Source organism: Bactrocera tryoni, chromosome 4 (assembly GCF_016617805.1).
Source record: "Bactrocera tryoni isolate S06 chromosome 4, CSIRO_BtryS06_freeze2, whole genome shotgun sequence".
Lineage (NCBI taxonomy): Eukaryota > Metazoa > Arthropoda > Insecta > Diptera > Tephritidae > Bactrocera > Bactrocera tryoni.
This window is the reverse complement of record NC_052502.1, coordinates 77,745,236-77,761,628: the sequence shown is the minus strand read 5'-3', so window position 1 is coordinate 77,761,628 and position 16,393 is coordinate 77,745,236. Positions and strand designations below refer to the sequence as shown.

Here is a 16,393-nt window from a genome sequence, read left to right as displayed (position 1 = left end):
TTTAAGAGATAACATTTATCGAATGCATTTGGGAGTTAAATTACGTTTATTACGTTTTGTAAATCTATTATCTTTAGATATCCGGATTTTTTTTCCAAAAAGTCAATAATTAAGACATTTCGTGTTTGATACTTATGTTTTCCCCTATAGAAATAGATAAATTAATTCGAAATAATAAAATAACTTGTATTCTTAACTTACATTTCAAATCTGTGAGCGACTATCTTCTTGCTTTGTTTCTGATAGCAAAACCGATAAAATTGGTTTCCGTGACACCCAAAACCGATACAAATTCTTTTTCGAATATCAAACCAATAATAACTGAATTCACGACACCTACTACTTTTTTTGAACGATTTCAATTCTGATTCCGATAACTATCAGATTCCACAACACCCCTGTATATGTTTGAAATTCTTGACTAGAAATTCGAGAAAATTTATATTTTGTTTCATAATTCAATAGTTTAGATACTCAAAATTTCCTTAAAGAATTTTAAACTATTTCCGAAGTTATAGTCGTTTAAGTTTGGTGACAACTATAACGGTAAACGTTAACGTAAAACTTTAAACGCACCTTTCCAGAAACTACTTTTTTGAGGTGATTAAGATGATAGTTCTAGGTCTACTTAACCCATTCCTTTGAAATTTGATTTAAAAAAATCTTTGTTACGCGTCTCTCTATAAAGCCTGTCTCGTACTTTGGAAAAAACTCAAAAAATTTTGAAAATTCCCTAAAATTTAGGCGTCATTAGCAGTGAATGAAAAAATGATAAAGTTGTTTATAAATAGAAAAATATATATTGTGTTGTAATTACAGTTATTTATTTGGTTTTAGGGTTTACAAGTTTTGGTTTTGCATGTATTAATGATAAAATTTTGGGTAATCGAAAAAGTCTTTTCGTATTTTGTCAGTAGATGTCGTTGCAGTCGTATACCTGTATCTCCAGTGCTACCAATCACATTGTGTCATACCATATAGTGTTGGAAAGGTGAGATTCATTTAACAAAAAAATAAAACTCGGGGAAGTTGAAAAGTTACAGCTGTTCAAAAATGAGTGAAAATAATGAAGAAATTCGCTATATTTTGAAATTTTTGTCTAAAAATGAAGAATGTCACGCAAGCCACCAATGAAATTTGTGAAGTTTACAGAGACGATGCTGTACAGTTCGTGTAGCACAACAATGATTCGCTCGCTTTCGTTCTGGTCTCTGCAAAAAAAGTGGTCGACCAAAATGGTACATATTTGTTTATTTATTTATTAGTATAAAAATAAAAAAAATAAGTAGAAGTTTGATTAGAAATACGAAAAGACTTTTTCGATAGTTAGTGATTACTAAAGATGTTTATTGAATTTTCAAAGCAAAGCTTTTAATTAATAAATAATAGAACAAATTTAAATTATGTTTGGTTCAACTTTAAGAAAAGCATTTTTTTGAGCTGAAAAATACAAAAAATAGGACCTTTCAAGTTTTATTATTAAAAAATAGCACCAAAAATTCAATTATTTTCGAAATTCGTTTAGAGAAAATCAAATTTTATTAAATTTATATTAACATAAAACAACAAAGTAGTAAACATTTTTTAAATTTGACTAGTTTGCTTCATCATTTCCATGCATATATTCTATGTATTTATTTTATGATTTGAAGCAAACTTTCAAAAATTAAAACTTTAAAATAAAAAAACAAAAAAAAAATAAATAGATATAATTTTTTTTTTAATTGAAAAAATTAAAAAAGGCCGCACAATTATTATTTTACTTACTTGTTTGGATTTATGCTTCTGTTGGAAATAAATTGAAATCGCACATATGTATTTAGAGAATTTACAACAATTTTTTTTTTATTTTTTATTATATTGTATATCTTAGTTCATAATACTTATGATTTAAAGAGTTAATTGTTTAACATTAGGGACTTATGGATTTTGTCCTAAGCAAAACATTTAATTTTTTCGCCTTTTTAATTAAATAATGAAGTATATAAATAATTGGATGTGCACATAAAAAAGAAATATGTATGATAAAAAGTAAAATAATAATTATTGTGCAGATCTCTAGTTGTTATAATAGACAGTTTTGGGCGCTCATATTCTTATTTTTTACATGCTTATTGTATTAAAAATATATTTCCTTATATTTATATAGGTACATTTTATTTTTCTATTTAATAAACACCGGTATCACTATAGGTGCCGTAACTTAAATGTATTTTTTTAAACATTTCAAGTATTTAAAACAAAAATGTTACAATAATCAAATATACATTTTTTCATTAACACAGTTCTCAGACATTATGTGTCATATTTAATTTTAAATTAAGTAATCAGTGCAAAGTGTTTAACGCATTTGTCTTTAACATTACTGTACTGCTATAATTATTACGTAACTTGAACGCAGCCGACATGTTTCTAGTTAACATGGGCGTAGTTGAAATTCTCAATTCAATGAAATATGCTCTTGGTGATTACAGCTTCACTTGTGGGGGTATTCTACTCAAGAATTTTGAAAAATTCGATTTTTTTCATATATTTAAAGTTTAGGCCCTTAAGAACATATCCTCCAAAGGATTTTTAAAAATTAAAATTATTTTAGAGCTACAGTTACTTTAGTGACGCAGTACCTAGCCCATTTCGGCCGAATTTTTTAAACGCGTTTTTCTCGAAACTACTTTTTTCCACATGGTGCCGCCATTATCTCAAGTTCTATACAACCGATTTACTTGAAATATTGTGTGAACCTTCTTTATATAATCCGTTATCGTTCCTACCAGCATCGTGTCAAAATTACCAGCATTGTGTCAAAAAAATTCAGGAATTTCAAAAAAAAAAAGCGTAAAAAATTATTTTTATTTTCAGGCAGTCGCCATTTTTCCTGATTCCTTTCAAGGAACTAATTGTAGAGGAAGTGACTGAGGACTCTTTGGCAGGACAGGCCTTCGTTACGTAATTTCTGTGAGCACTAGCTCGATTTGTGGGGACGAGAACGATATTGATTTAACCAAAGAAAATAGAACGAGAAGGGTAGAAATCATGGCGGCGAGGGCAGAAATTTTGTAATAAAATTTGGTACTTGATAGTAGGCATAGGAGGAGCACTAGCTCGATTTTCTTTATAGATATTGGTATTTTGTGAACTATCACAATCAAAATGAGCGCAATGAAGCAATTACAACTCAACTGAGAGAGCAGTGAGTGGAGAGAGGGTGCTGTTAAAAAGCAGCAAATGCAGCAGATGATCCGGTAACGAGTTATAATGTTCACCGCTAAACCACTTTTTTCTTCTGGAGATTCACCGACACAGGCTTATTTATTAATATTTTTCAATGAAAATTTTTTCTAATATACTTCAAAAGTTGTATGGCTTTATGTCAACTCCAATAAGACGAAGAAGGTTAATTAACTTAAATATGTGAAGTTAAAGATTTGAAGCAACTCAATATCGATTGCTAATTTCTATATAGTCACATATTGACATACATAAACCCAATAATCCATAAATAAACATTATCCACTTCAAGAAAGATTTCGAAACCTGAACTCTTTCTTGAAATAAGAGCAGCCTGCTTACACATTTTCTACTGATAAAACAAATTCTTTTAGCATGCATAGCATTTTGTAATAAACATTTTGAAATACCCAAAAATACAAAAATTAGAGTCAATATAAATAGTGCGATGAAATAAAAATTAATCGCATAGGTCCTGATGGTCGGAGGTATATATTTCGACGGCTAATCAACCAGAAATGTAATCCTCACTATGTTTCACTCGTAGCGAAGTATGGAAGTTCAATTATAGTGTGGGAATGTTTCTCCTGGTACGGTGTTGCTCCACTCCATAGGATTGATGGAATTTTAAATAAGGAGAAATACGTCGACATTCTGAAAAATGTCATGTTGCCGTGGGCCGTGGAGAATTTGCCTGTTATATGGAAATTTCAACAGGATAAAGATCCAAAGCACGCGGTAAAGTTAACGAACAAGTTTTTTGACGCAAATTCGGTCAATGTTTTCCAATGGCCATCAACAAGTCCAGACTTAAACCCATTGAACATCTCTGGGGTTTTGAGGAAGTCACGGAAATTAACTCCGAACAGTTTTTCCATTAGCGTTCTTTTAATTAATTAATAAAAACTATAACTCTAAAGAGTATTGTTCCTAAATGTTAAATGTTTACGTTTTTTTGCAATAATTATTCATAATTAATATTAAATTGGTTTAACTTGAATGGAAAGATTTAGTGAGAAGGTCGATTTTTTTTTTATAAAATTTCCTATTTTTAGTTTAGATGTTGTGAAAACATAATCTTCGACGGTGATACTAATAATCAATTCCCATAACAGCTACGTTGCCGAAACTTGATCCAAACCTGATTGTATCCATAGTAGAGTAAGTTAGGGATATATGGCCCATGTGGGTAATATGGCCCACCTCAATATATTCTGAACCACAAAGCAAAGACATCACACACTGACTTCATTTCGCTCATATTTTATCAAAGCACGATTCAGTGTTGTTTGACGAGTGTGGTGAGCCAGACGTGCGCAGTATAGCCCGAAACATATTTTTGGTGGTAATTTTATACTATTTTGGTACGTTTTCTTAAGGTGTTTTTTTGTTAAATTTTAATTGAAAAATATGTTTGGGAGTGTTAAATATACAGTGATTGAACCTGTTTTCTTGAAGTGGAATCTAACTTTAATAAATACCTAGTGAAGTATGCATAAATAAAGAAAAAAGTGAAAAATGTGTGGTGTGGGCAATATGGCCCATTTAGATGTTGATAATATGGACCAGTGGGCCATATTTGACACATGTTTCATTCAAAGTCTATAATACTAAATTCTTTTATTTTGAAGGATAATAATGGCTTCAAAATCAAGCCCAGCTCCGAAACAACGACAGACGTGGCGCAAAGAAAATATGATGGAAGCAATTTCTGCAGTTAAGACTAAAAAATGGGGTTTTTGAAGGCATCTAAGCAGTATAATGTACCAAAAACCACGTTGAGGCGTTTAGTGGCAGATGAGGGAAGACCTGTAGAGGTAGTAGTGGCGGCTAAACTTGGGAGGAAACCGGTTTTCCCTCCTGAACTCGAAGATTCCCTTGTGGAGTATATACTGCTTATGGAAGCGAAACTGTTTGGACTAACACGGAATGATATAAGATCCTTAGCATTTCAATTGGCTGTCAACAATAATTTTCCAAACCCTTTTCCAATGATAAAGGAAACAGCAGGAAGGGATTGGTTGCGTTTATTCCTTAGACGTCACCCATCTCTGTCGTTCCGTCAACCAACCAGCACCTCTATAGCCCGTGCTAGAGGGTTTTCGAAAGAAAACGTAGCAGTTTTCTTTGATTTGCTCGAAAAGGAGATGGTAACATACAAATTTACCCCAAATAACATCTACAACGTAGACGAAACTGGAATATCCGTTGTGCCAAACAAAATGCCGAAGGTTTTGGCTATGAAAGGCCGGAGACAGATAGGAGCTCTTGCTTCAGCTGAAAAAGGATCCTTAATTACTGCTATTTTGTGTATGAGTGCAGGTTAGGGTGGGTCGATTCCGGACTTTTTTCGATTCGGTCACCCAGAACCCACCGCGTGGAGGTGGCTGCTCTTCGGGTTCCTCCCAAGCCTAACCCAACCAACCATATGTCAGGCTAGTTTTAGTCTGAATCTGTGTCAAATTTATTGATAAAATCAGATTTTGTACTAAACTTTGGCACTTGTTGCCTAGATTTCAGTGTAGAGCGTATAAAACGATCACGAGATTGGGGGCCAATAACTTTAGAAGATGCCTCTGTCACCAGTTTGACAGTTCTCTCGACTGCCACGGTGTGAGAGGGGAATTCACTAAATTTCCATACCTCTGCAGTGTCTCCCGACAGCCGACTGAACAAAGAACTGGTGGAACAGTCAAGGTAATAGTCTTCCAGTTAATCATATCGTAATAATTATTAGCTTTGAAATTCAGCTCAAGGGCTGGAAAGGTCAAGGGCCAACTTTCTGACTTCTATCCGTTCGTTAGTCATCATACTAAGGAGAATGTTTTCTGGAAGAGCAAAGAAAGCATTCTGTTGAATGGATGAATCGACAACCTTGCGCAGTTTAGCAGGTAAGTATCTCGACCTTTGAATTGCAGCATAGAGATGGCGCGAGCCATCTTTGATTGAACTGTTGAATCTTATTGAGAGCCACAAAGATGAGTAAACTTTAACTTTATTCATCTCGGCCAAAAAATGGAATTAACTCGTGAACATTTTCGTGCGTAGATATTGGTATTTTGTGAACTATCACAATCAAAATGAGCGCAATGAAGTAATTACAACTCAGTTGAGAGAGCAGTGAAAATATAGGCAGGGAGGAGAAAAATAAAGGAGGGAGAGAGAAAACTTTAACTAGAGACTAAAATAGTTCTCGTAGATTGAAACACTTCTCATAGAGTGAAAGAGTTCTCAGCTTAAATAAGGTCTTTATTCATCTCGGTCAAAAATGGAATTAACTCGTGAACATTTTCGTGCGTAGAGATTGGTATTTTGTGAACTATCACAATCAAAATGAGCTCAATGAAGTAATTACAACTCAGTTCAGAGAGCAGTGAAAATATAGGCAGGAAGGAGAAAAATAAAGGAGGGAGAGAGAAAACTTTAACTAGAGACTAAAATAGTTCTCGTAGATTGAGACACTTCTCATAGAGTGAAAGAGTTCTCAGCTTAAATAAGGTCTTTATTCATCTCGGTCAAAAAATGGAATTAACTCGTGAACATTTTCGTGCGTAGATATTGGTATTTTGTGAACTATCACAATCAAAATGAGCGCAATGAAGTAATTACAACTCAGTTCAGAGAGCAGTGAAAATATAGGCAGGAAGGAGAAAAATAAAGGAGGGAGAGAGAAAACTTTAACTAGAGACTAAAATAGTTCTCGTAGATTGAGACACTTCTCATAGAGTGAAAGAGTTCTCAGCTCAAATAAGGTCTTTATTCATCTCGGTCAAAAAATGGAATTAACTCGTGAACATTTTCGTGCGTAGATATTGGTATTTTGTGAACTATCACAATCAAAATGAGCGCAATGAAGTAATTACAACTCAGTTCAGAGAGCAGTGAAAATATAGGCAGGGAGGAGAAAAATAAAGGAGGGAGAGAGAAAACTTTAACTAGAGACTAAAATAGTTCTTGTAGATTGAAACACTTCTCATAGAATAAAATAGTTTTCAGTTTAAATAAGAAAAACTAACGAAGTTACAGCAGGTTGAATAACGGTACCTCTAAATTAGGTTTGCGCGCCTTCCAGCTACCTGCGCTGAGTGTACAAAACATTGAATCGATTTTCCCAAATATGTCATTTTTAAAGGCGGTGACCAGTCTACAGAAAAAACTACTGCATCGATCGTTTAATTTTGTACAAATATTCTACATATATACACATATGGACATGGAAATAGGTGTGAGCTCAAATATAACTGAATTTAGAGATATTTCGATATTTGACTTCAAATGAATTGATATAATCGATAGAATAAGTAGGCGTTGCATTTAAATTGTCAAATTAAAACAGTTATCTTGTACAAGTATAAAACAAAAAAAATCATTTACTTGCGAACCGAGCAATTTAGCGTGGTCACGAAAATAGGTGTGTCTGCCGTATTTTTAAAACTGTTAAAGCTTTATTCACAAATTCTTTTAAAAAGGTAAGTTTGTATGTTGTGCTAAATTACTAGTGCAGAAAATAAGTAAAATTTTGAATTAGATGGGACGTTCGAACCACTGCAGCATTGAGGAGAGGAAGCTGGTCCAAAATATGCGTAAGCAAGGAAAAACTTACAAATTTATTGCTGAAACATTAGGACGCTCCCAGAATTTCGTAACAAATGCTTTGAAAGTTCCAAAATCGTTAGACCGCCGCGGGGTTATCAAAAAAACCTCTTTAACGACCGATAATTACATTTTGTCCATGGTAAAAAAAAAAAACCTTTTCTGTCGTCTAGGACTGTTGCAGGAGAAATTGGGAACATAATATCCAGTAGAACCGTTAGGAGGAGGTTAGCGAATGCAAATCTTCCTGGCAGAATAGCTCGCAAAGTTCCGCTCATGAGAAATTAAAAAAGAGGAAAGACTTTGCTCTTTCGCATGCATCATGGCATGGAGCAGAAGGCGAACGAAAATGGCGAAACATTCTCTGGAGCGACGAAACGAAAATAAATTTGTTTGGAAATGACGCAAATAGGACTGTGCGCAGACCACAAGGGAAAGAATTTCATATAAAATTCACTAAAAAGACTGTAAAACACGGCGGCGGAAATATAATGCTATGGGGATGCTTTTCGTGGTACGGGGTCGGTCCAATTCATCGAATAGAAAATACCATGGACAGATTTGTCTATCGAAATATAATGTCGGAAGTCATGTTGCCTTATGCTGAAGAACATATGCCTCTTGTGTGGAAGTTTCAACAAGATAACGACCCCAAGCATTCCTCTAAAGCGGTGAAAGATTGGTTCCCGGAAAAGAAAGTGGAGGTTATTGAGTGGCCAAGTCAATCCCCTGACCTAAATCGGATTGAGAACTTTTGGAATGAACTCAAGAGAGAAGTTTCAAAACAGGAGTGCAGCAACAAAACACAATTGTGGGAAAATGTGCAAAGAGCATGGTACAATATACCCATTGAAACTTGCCGGAAACTCATCTCATCTATGCCCAGAAGAATCGAAGCAGTGATGAAAAATAATGGTGGATACACTGGTTATTAATTATAGCACCTATTTCTTTTTACTTTTTTTGTGAGTTAATTGATTTAAGAACTTTATGTACTTCACACCTATTTTAGTGTCCAACTTAAATTGGATGTAATGTGGTTTTTGTTACCTTAAAAAAATTTTATCTGCTTTTGGATTCGGCAACGTCTAAAAAATGAATGAACTCTAGAACGTGACACTCTTTTTTTAGAATGCGGCTATAATTTTATTGAAGGTTCATATTTTTTCAAACCTGTTAGCACACACCTATTTCAATGTCCATATGTGTATAGCTCTCGAATGACGTCGAGTTTTTCCAAAAATTTGAATTACTAACAATTTTACAATAACAAATAGGTCGATTTTTTCGTCTAAAATGGTCATTTTGGCTTGAAAATGGTACCAAAAATTGAAGAATTAAAAAAAAACTCGACGTCAATTGAAAGATAAACTAATAAACTAAAGAAAGCACTTTGATTTTTTGGTTTCAGATGATCCAGTGATGCTGTAGGCTGGTGACCGCACAAAAACTTCTTTTCGAGGTGCGTGCAGAGATCTGTTATTCCTCGCTATTTTTCGATAAAATTTTTTTTTAAGTATCCTTCAAATGTTGTACTTTCATATAATAATAAGTAAAATAAACCTACAGCAATCATTTTTCCTAAAAAAATTCATGAAAAAAGGTCTTTTTTCGACGAAATAAACCTCCAGTGGTAAGGTTTGTTAGGAAGTACATTGAGTAATAACAATATTGTTACACATTCAGCCACTACAACCACTGCGGCTACTACAGCCACTATATCACCAGCGGTAGCAACAACAATTAATCAGATGTTCCAGAGCTGATACATGTGAGATTAGAATTCATATCCGCAGTTTATCTTAAGTATGTGAATTTCTAAGAATAAAGATCATATTCTGCAAAAGAAAATATATATTTTTTAACCATTCATAAGTATATGAATTAACTTGTGCGAGTTAGCGACGCTGAAGATAGCCTAAGTAAATTTCACACTTAACCTAAACAAACAATAAAATCCCCGCATTATAAACACAACAGACAGAATTCCATAACGAAAAACTGATAAGCATAATAAAACTACCTTTCTTCTAGCAAGTAAGCAAACATTCGCATAAGTATAAATAGCACTAAGATTATAAAATATAGTCAGTAAGAAATTATGAATAAAAAAGGCAACACGAAAATAAGTGTACTGCTCAAATAAATATAACCAGCAGGTAGTGAAAAAGGTGGGATGCCAGAAAAGCAGCGCTATAATTACTTGACGAAATTAGTGTGAAATGAAACTGTGCGAACATATTTTGGCAAAATAAATGTTTATGTAAATTAATTAATGATTTTGCATTTTAGCATTCACATATATATGGGCATATCCCAGAAACTGTCTACCAACCAAAAATATTTGAACTTAATCCAACCTAATTTTTTTTTTAATGGAGCATTACAATATATATCCAATTTTATAAATTTATAAAAAAAAAATTATTTCGATGATGATTAATACAAAAATTATTACCAAATCCTACCCTACCTCAGGTCTTTTCAGGTGTTATACAAAAAAAGTGAAATTTTTTACGTGTTCATCATTGCTTTAGTATTAACATAGATGGTCCAATCGAAAGCCATATATTGTATTCACAGTTTATGGGAAATTTCATATGTGGCAACTTTGCCCGATATTTGACATTTAAACTGTGAACGCACAATTAGTGTTTTTGTTTCCTGGTAAAGTGGCAACTTTGATCAGCTGACTATTCGCGTTTAGAAAAAATGGAAAGCAACACAGAAATACAGAAGGTAAACGCAATTCGCAATATTTTTAAATATAAATATGAAAATATTCTGCCTATAATTGTTCTATTGCAGGTTGTACATAAGCGTGTTCGAAAGGCTCCCTACAGAAAGTGGGCCGACAACGAAAATGAAAGTTTAATCAACTTTTTGAGGGACAATAGGCCACTAGAGAAACCAACGGCCCAACATTATTATAAAAGATTTTTAAACCAAACTGGCAGCGACTTGCATTGGACTCTGGTGCGTTGCAAGGTAAAAAACTTAAGATTGCAGTACACCAAGGCCAAGTCCTGGCAAAATACAACGGGAAGTGGCACCATGGATAATTGTGACACTACCAAAAGTAGGTTCTACACATCATAAATTTTTAAATGTATATATCCTACAAATACACTTAATTTTTAGACGCGATTGTAAGGATGTGTCCCCGGTACGATGACTTAGAAGACATTTTTGGCTATAGGGAGCTCACTTCAAACTGCCTTGTATTGGATACCGAGGACATTGCATGTACTGGTTCACCAGAAGTTGCCACGTCCTCTGATATAATCGTCGAGGAAATCGTGGCATTACCCGAGCCTCTGGTCACCCCTTCTACGTCAAAGGCTGTCCGAAAGGGTATATATTCGCGTACAGCCCTATCAGACGTTCTCGATGTACACTCCAGCTTATTGGATGCAAAAAAAGACAGAATCGAGAAGGAATTTAAGATGAGGGGAAAATGAATTAATGCTAAAAGAGCAACAATTGTTGTTTGATAAAGAAAAATTTGAAAAAGAGTTGGTAGAAAAAAAGCTGACAGGGAAATTCAAGTTATGGAAATTCAAATGAGGGAGAGAATAGCTATGAAAGAATTGGAAATGAAAGAAAGAATTGAAATGGAAAAAATTAAAATAATGCAATAAAAATGTCGCAGGCCTAAGTATTTTCTTCCATATAGAAAATAAATCGCGTTATATGAAGAAAACATGTATAACACCTTCATTAGAAAAATATTAAACATCTTTTATTTCAATAAAATTTAATAGGCTATTGAACTGCATACCAAAAAGGCTAAAAATGTCGACTAAAAAGTTGAATATTTCGATGAAAATTTGTAAAGTTTAGATTTCTATACGAAACTAATTCAATTTAAATAACTGAAGCCTGTGTTGATAAAAACCTCTTTTGCAAACGAATAGCAATGGAGGAATTAAAAATTAAAAAATAAAACTATACATATATACTACATAAAATTAAATAATTATATCTTTATTGTTTACAAAATGTGATAGAGCTTTTCTTAGGTCGACGTGTTCATAAATTTCTTGTGGGAAGTCTGTTTCTTCTTGGCTTTCTAAACTAGGATTTTCGTCTAAGTTAAATTGTAGCAGCATGTTGTGAAGGATACAACATGCCAAAATCCATCTAATCTAATCTTCGTTAATCGGAACCGTAGTTCTTTTAAACTGCAAAATTTTTCTTTTAATTTCCAAAACAATTTTCTACACGTACTCTATATTTAGAGAAATATTGATTGAATGCATCTCTCATTTCTTTTGACTGCTCAATACTGTTTTGTCGAAAAGGTGTAATAAGATGTTGGCTTAGCGGATATGCCGAATCGCCAGCAATCCATTCCCGATGACAGAAATAATTTTGTGGGTTTTTACCTATTGCAGATTCGGCAAAAATTTTAGCATCATGCACGTTTCCTCGGTATCCTATTGTCGCTTGTCTAATTCTTAGTGAATAGTCACATACTACTTGCATTTTTATGGCATACTGTTTTTTGCGAGAGAAGTATAGTTCGTGATCTTTTGAAGGCGACTCTGCTAATCTGATTTCAGTACCGTCAACATAGCCAATACATCCTGGAAGCTCTTTCATTGTTTTTGTGACAATCTTTCGCCTTTCTTCTCTAGATGGCCACTATAAAAATGTAGATTTTAAATTAATCAATGCGGTAATAACCCGCTCTGTCACTTTGGTAACTGTTCCGCCATCGCCTATTCCGAACAATGTTGCAATCTTTCTAATAGAGGCACTCTCTCCACTTGATCCCAGACGAAAAAGTGTTATCTTTAGTTGAAGATCGATTGGTAATTGTGGAACAAAATTTTTGTTTTGGAAAACAGGGTCTTGCTTGATTAAGGATAATATATAGTTGAACTCAAAGAATTCTATGCGCAACATTTGTCGCATGCGGCCACTATCAAATCTGGGAAGAACATTATTGACCCATTGCGAAGACTTTGGTATACCCAAATGGTTACTTCTCCGATTAGCTATAATAAGCGCTGCATCAATGGCAAATTTTATTAGGATATCGTCATCCTCTTCGTCACTGCCTTTAACATAATTGTAAAAAATTAATTTCGGTAGGTAATTTTATGTAATAAGTATATATACGTACTAGAATCATTAGCGGTTATGTCCAGTATACATTTGTAGCTGAGTGCGTTCAATATATTTTGCTTTCCATTTAAATGAGACATTTTTATTCAAGAATTAAAAATTAATTTGCTATAAAAATATTGCGAATTGCGTTTACCTTCTGTATTTCTGTGTTGCTTTCCATTTTTTCTAAACGCGAATAGTCAGCTGATCAAAGTTGCCACTTTACCAGGAAACAAAAACACGAAGTAAAGTAGAGTAATTTTGCCTAAGACTGTTATTTCGAACTTGTATAGGAAACAACAACAAACAAAGTTACCACGTGGTAAAATGTTTTGAAGTTAACAGATGGCAAAATTAACACATCAGATAATATAGAACTGTGAACACCCTAAATGTAAAAATTGAAGAACTTTAAACGCAAATATATCAAAAGCGGTTCAATGAATTTAAAATCTGTAAAATTTGTGCAAAGTTTCAGATCGCACACTTTAATTTGATGTATTATTTGTCTCTGTACGTTTTGTAGATCTCTGGAAATAAGCGCCTTGTCTTAGAATAATATATAGATTTTTTTTTACTCGCGACAAACAGTTTAACGATAATATCGAGAGGCTAGTAAAAATACCACAACTGACGGATGAGTCAGCGTACAAAACGAAAAAGTTCTTGGATGTAACAAATGAATGCATCAGTATAATGAGGTATAAAAAAAACATTAGAGGACGTGTTAGCACAGCTGGTGTTAAGAAAATTTTCTAAACTACTTCGAGAATACGAAATATCATTCGTAAACCGACTGAAATACAAGATTTGTCGGAATTAATTTCATTTCTGTAACATCAGTACAGTTCTCAGAACTTTATGCAAGAATCACAAGATAACTATCTCGAGAAGTTAACTCGAAACAACAAAACAAACTTTATAATTCCACAACCGAAACAAATAAACCATCAGGAAAGCCATTTAGAAAGCTTCTGGGAAATGGAAAAGGATGAAGAGGAGCCTACTCCAGAAGGTGCCATATGCGAACAAAATTATATACAGACGACAGCACGTGATTTAACAGATGGGCGATTTATAGTAGGCATTCCATTTAAGAAGTAAGAAAGATTTCTCACTCAACAAAAGACTTGTTCATTTCCCCCCACCAGTGGCAAGGTTGACAAAATCTTTATTGAGTTTGGTGAAGGAAATTTTTATTTAAATCCAATGATATGATGATGTTAATGATTTGAAGCAACTCGATATGGATTGCTGAATGTGTATATACAAGAAAATCGGTTTTATACCTTAATATAAGATTGTGGAATTTTTCGTAATGCACTGCCGTTATGGCGCATTCTAAAGTGCGCTCAGCTGTTCATTGAAAATAAACCAAAGATCTAAAAAAATGCAAGAAAAACTAATTAATTTAGTTGTAATTATAAAAATAGCTACCTGAGAGACCACAAATTTCAGGAGCTTTCAGAGAAAATACATATTCCAGGTAAATCTCTAATTTTATAACCTTACAGAAAATTCATATTTATCACTAAAATAACAACAAAAAAATATTAGAAGAGGATAAAGTGAACACTATGATTTAGCATCTTTACCATTAATACATCATGACGTTCAAGGGGAGGAGGTTGCCACGAAAGTCTAGGTCAGTATCACCCGAATTAAGAGACAGCGGCTACGCGTGTCATTGCCCCCCTCCAGTGGTAAGGTTTGTTAGAAAGTACATTGAGTAATAACAATATTGTTACACATTCAGCCACTACTTCGAGAATACGAAATACCGTTCGTAAACCGACTGAAATACAAGATTTGTCGGAATTAAATTCATTTCTGTAACATCAGTACAGTTCTCAGAACTTTATGCAAGAATCACAAGATAACTATCTCGAGAAGTTAACTCGAAACAACAAAACAAACTTTATAATTCCACAACCGAAACAAATAAACCATCAGGAAAGACATTTAGAAAGATTCTGGGAAATGGAAAAGGATGAAGAGGAGCGTACTCCAGAAGGTGCCATATGTGAACAAAATTATATACAGACGACAACACGTGATTTAACAGATAGGCGATTTATAGTAGGCATTCCATTTAAGAAGTAAGAAAGATTTCTCACTCAACAAAAGACTTGTTCATTTCCCCCCACCAGTGGTAAGGTTGACAAAATCTTTATTGAGTTTGGTGAAGGAAATTTTTATTTAAATCCAATGATATGATGTTAATGATTTGAAGCAACTCGATATGGATTGCTGAATGTGTATATACAAGAAAATCGGTTTTATACCTTAATATAAGATTGTGGAATTTTTCGTAATGCACTGCCGTTATGGCGCATTCTAAAGTGCGCTCAGCTGTTCATTGAAAATAAACCAAAGATCTAAAAAAATGCAAGAAAAACTCATTAACTTAGTTGTAATTATAAAAATAGCTACCTGAGAGACCACAAATTTCAGGAGCTTTCAGAGAAAATACATATTCCAGGTAAATCTCTAATTTTATAACCTAACAGAAAATTCATATTTATCACTAAAATAACAACAAAAAAATATTAGAAGAGGATAAAGTGAACACTATGATTTAGCATCTTTACCATTAATACATCATCACGTTCAAGGGGAGGAGGTTGCCACGAAAGTCTAGGTCAGTATCACCCGAATTAAGAGACAGCGGCTACGCGTGTCATTGCCCCCCTCCAGTGGTAAGGTTTGTTAGAAAGTACATTGAGTAATAACAATATTGTTACACATTCAGCCACTACTTCGAGAATACGAAATACCGTTCGTAAACCGACTGAAATACAAGATTTGTCGGAATTAAATTCATTTCTGTAACATCAGTACAGTTCTCAGAACTTTATGCAAGAATCACAAGATAACTATCTCGAGAAGTTAACTCGAAACAACAAAACAAACTTTATAATTCCACAACCGAAACAAATAAACCATCAGGAAAGCCATTTAGAAAGATTCTGGGAAATGGAAAAGGATGAAGAGGAGCCTACTCCAGAAGGTGCCATATGTGAACAAAATTATATACAGACGACAGCACGTGATTTAACAGATGGGCGATTTATAGTAGGCATTCCATTTAAGAAGTAAGAAAGATTTCTCACTCAACAAAAGACTTGTTCATTTCCCCCCACCAGTGGTAAGGTTGATAAAATCGTTATTGAGTTTGGTGAAGGAAATTTTTATTTAAATCCAATGATATGATGATGTTAATGATTTGAAGCAACTCGATATGGATTGCTGAATGTGTATATAAAGAAAATCGGTTTTATACCTTAATATAAGATTGTGGAATTTTTCGTAATGCACTGCCGTTATGGCGCATTCTAAAGTGCGCTCAGCTGTTCATTGAAAATAAACCAAAGATCTAAAAAAATGCAAGAAAAACTCATTAACTTAGTTGTAATTATAAAAATAGCTACCTGAGAGACCACAAATTTCAGGAGCT

At 33.7% G+C, this 16,393-nt stretch overlaps 2 protein-coding genes across 2 annotated transcripts; one reads left to right on the top strand and one right to left on the bottom strand.

Annotated features, from left to right (window-relative positions):
- Positions 1-10,693: 10,693 nt before the first annotated feature.
- LOC120775857 lies at positions 10,694-11,837 on the top strand. The gene is made up of 2 exons (XM_040106227.1): positions 10,694-10,900; positions 10,963-11,837. The coding sequence occupies exons 1-2, from the start codon at positions 10,876-10,878 to the stop codon at positions 11,280-11,282; spliced, it is 345 nt and encodes a 114-aa protein (XP_039962161.1). The 5' UTR covers positions 10,694-10,875; the 3' UTR covers positions 11,283-11,837.
- Positions 11,838-12,036: 199 nt separating this feature from the next.
- On the bottom strand, positions 12,037-13,353 carry LOC120775856. The gene is made up of 2 exons (XM_040106225.1): positions 12,953-13,353; positions 12,037-12,887 (listed from the first exon to the last, which is right to left on the bottom strand). The coding sequence occupies exons 1-2, from the start codon at positions 13,032-13,034 to the stop codon at positions 12,469-12,471; spliced, it is 501 nt and encodes a 166-aa protein (XP_039962159.1). The 5' UTR covers positions 13,035-13,353; the 3' UTR covers positions 12,037-12,468.
- Between the last annotated feature and the right edge of the window lie 3,040 nt (positions 13,354-16,393).

What these genes read in the sequence shown, in the direction of transcription:
- LOC120775857 (XM_040106227.1), top strand. Translation starts at nt 10,876, where the DNA reads ATGGATAATTGTGACACTACCAAAA. An exon ending in TAATTGTGACACTACCAAAA is followed by an intron (nt 10,901 to 10,962) that starts GTAGGTTCTACA and finishes CTTAATTTTTAG; the next exon opens with ACGCGATTGTAAGGATGTGT.
- LOC120775856 (XM_040106225.1), bottom strand. Translation starts at nt 13,034, where the DNA reads ATGTCTCATTTAAATGGAAAGCAAAATATATTGAACGCACTCAGCTAC. An exon ending in CATAACCGCTAATGATTCTA is followed by an intron (nt 12,888 to 12,952) that starts GTACGTATATAT and finishes ATTATGTTAAAG; the next exon opens with GCAGTGACGAAGAGGATGAC.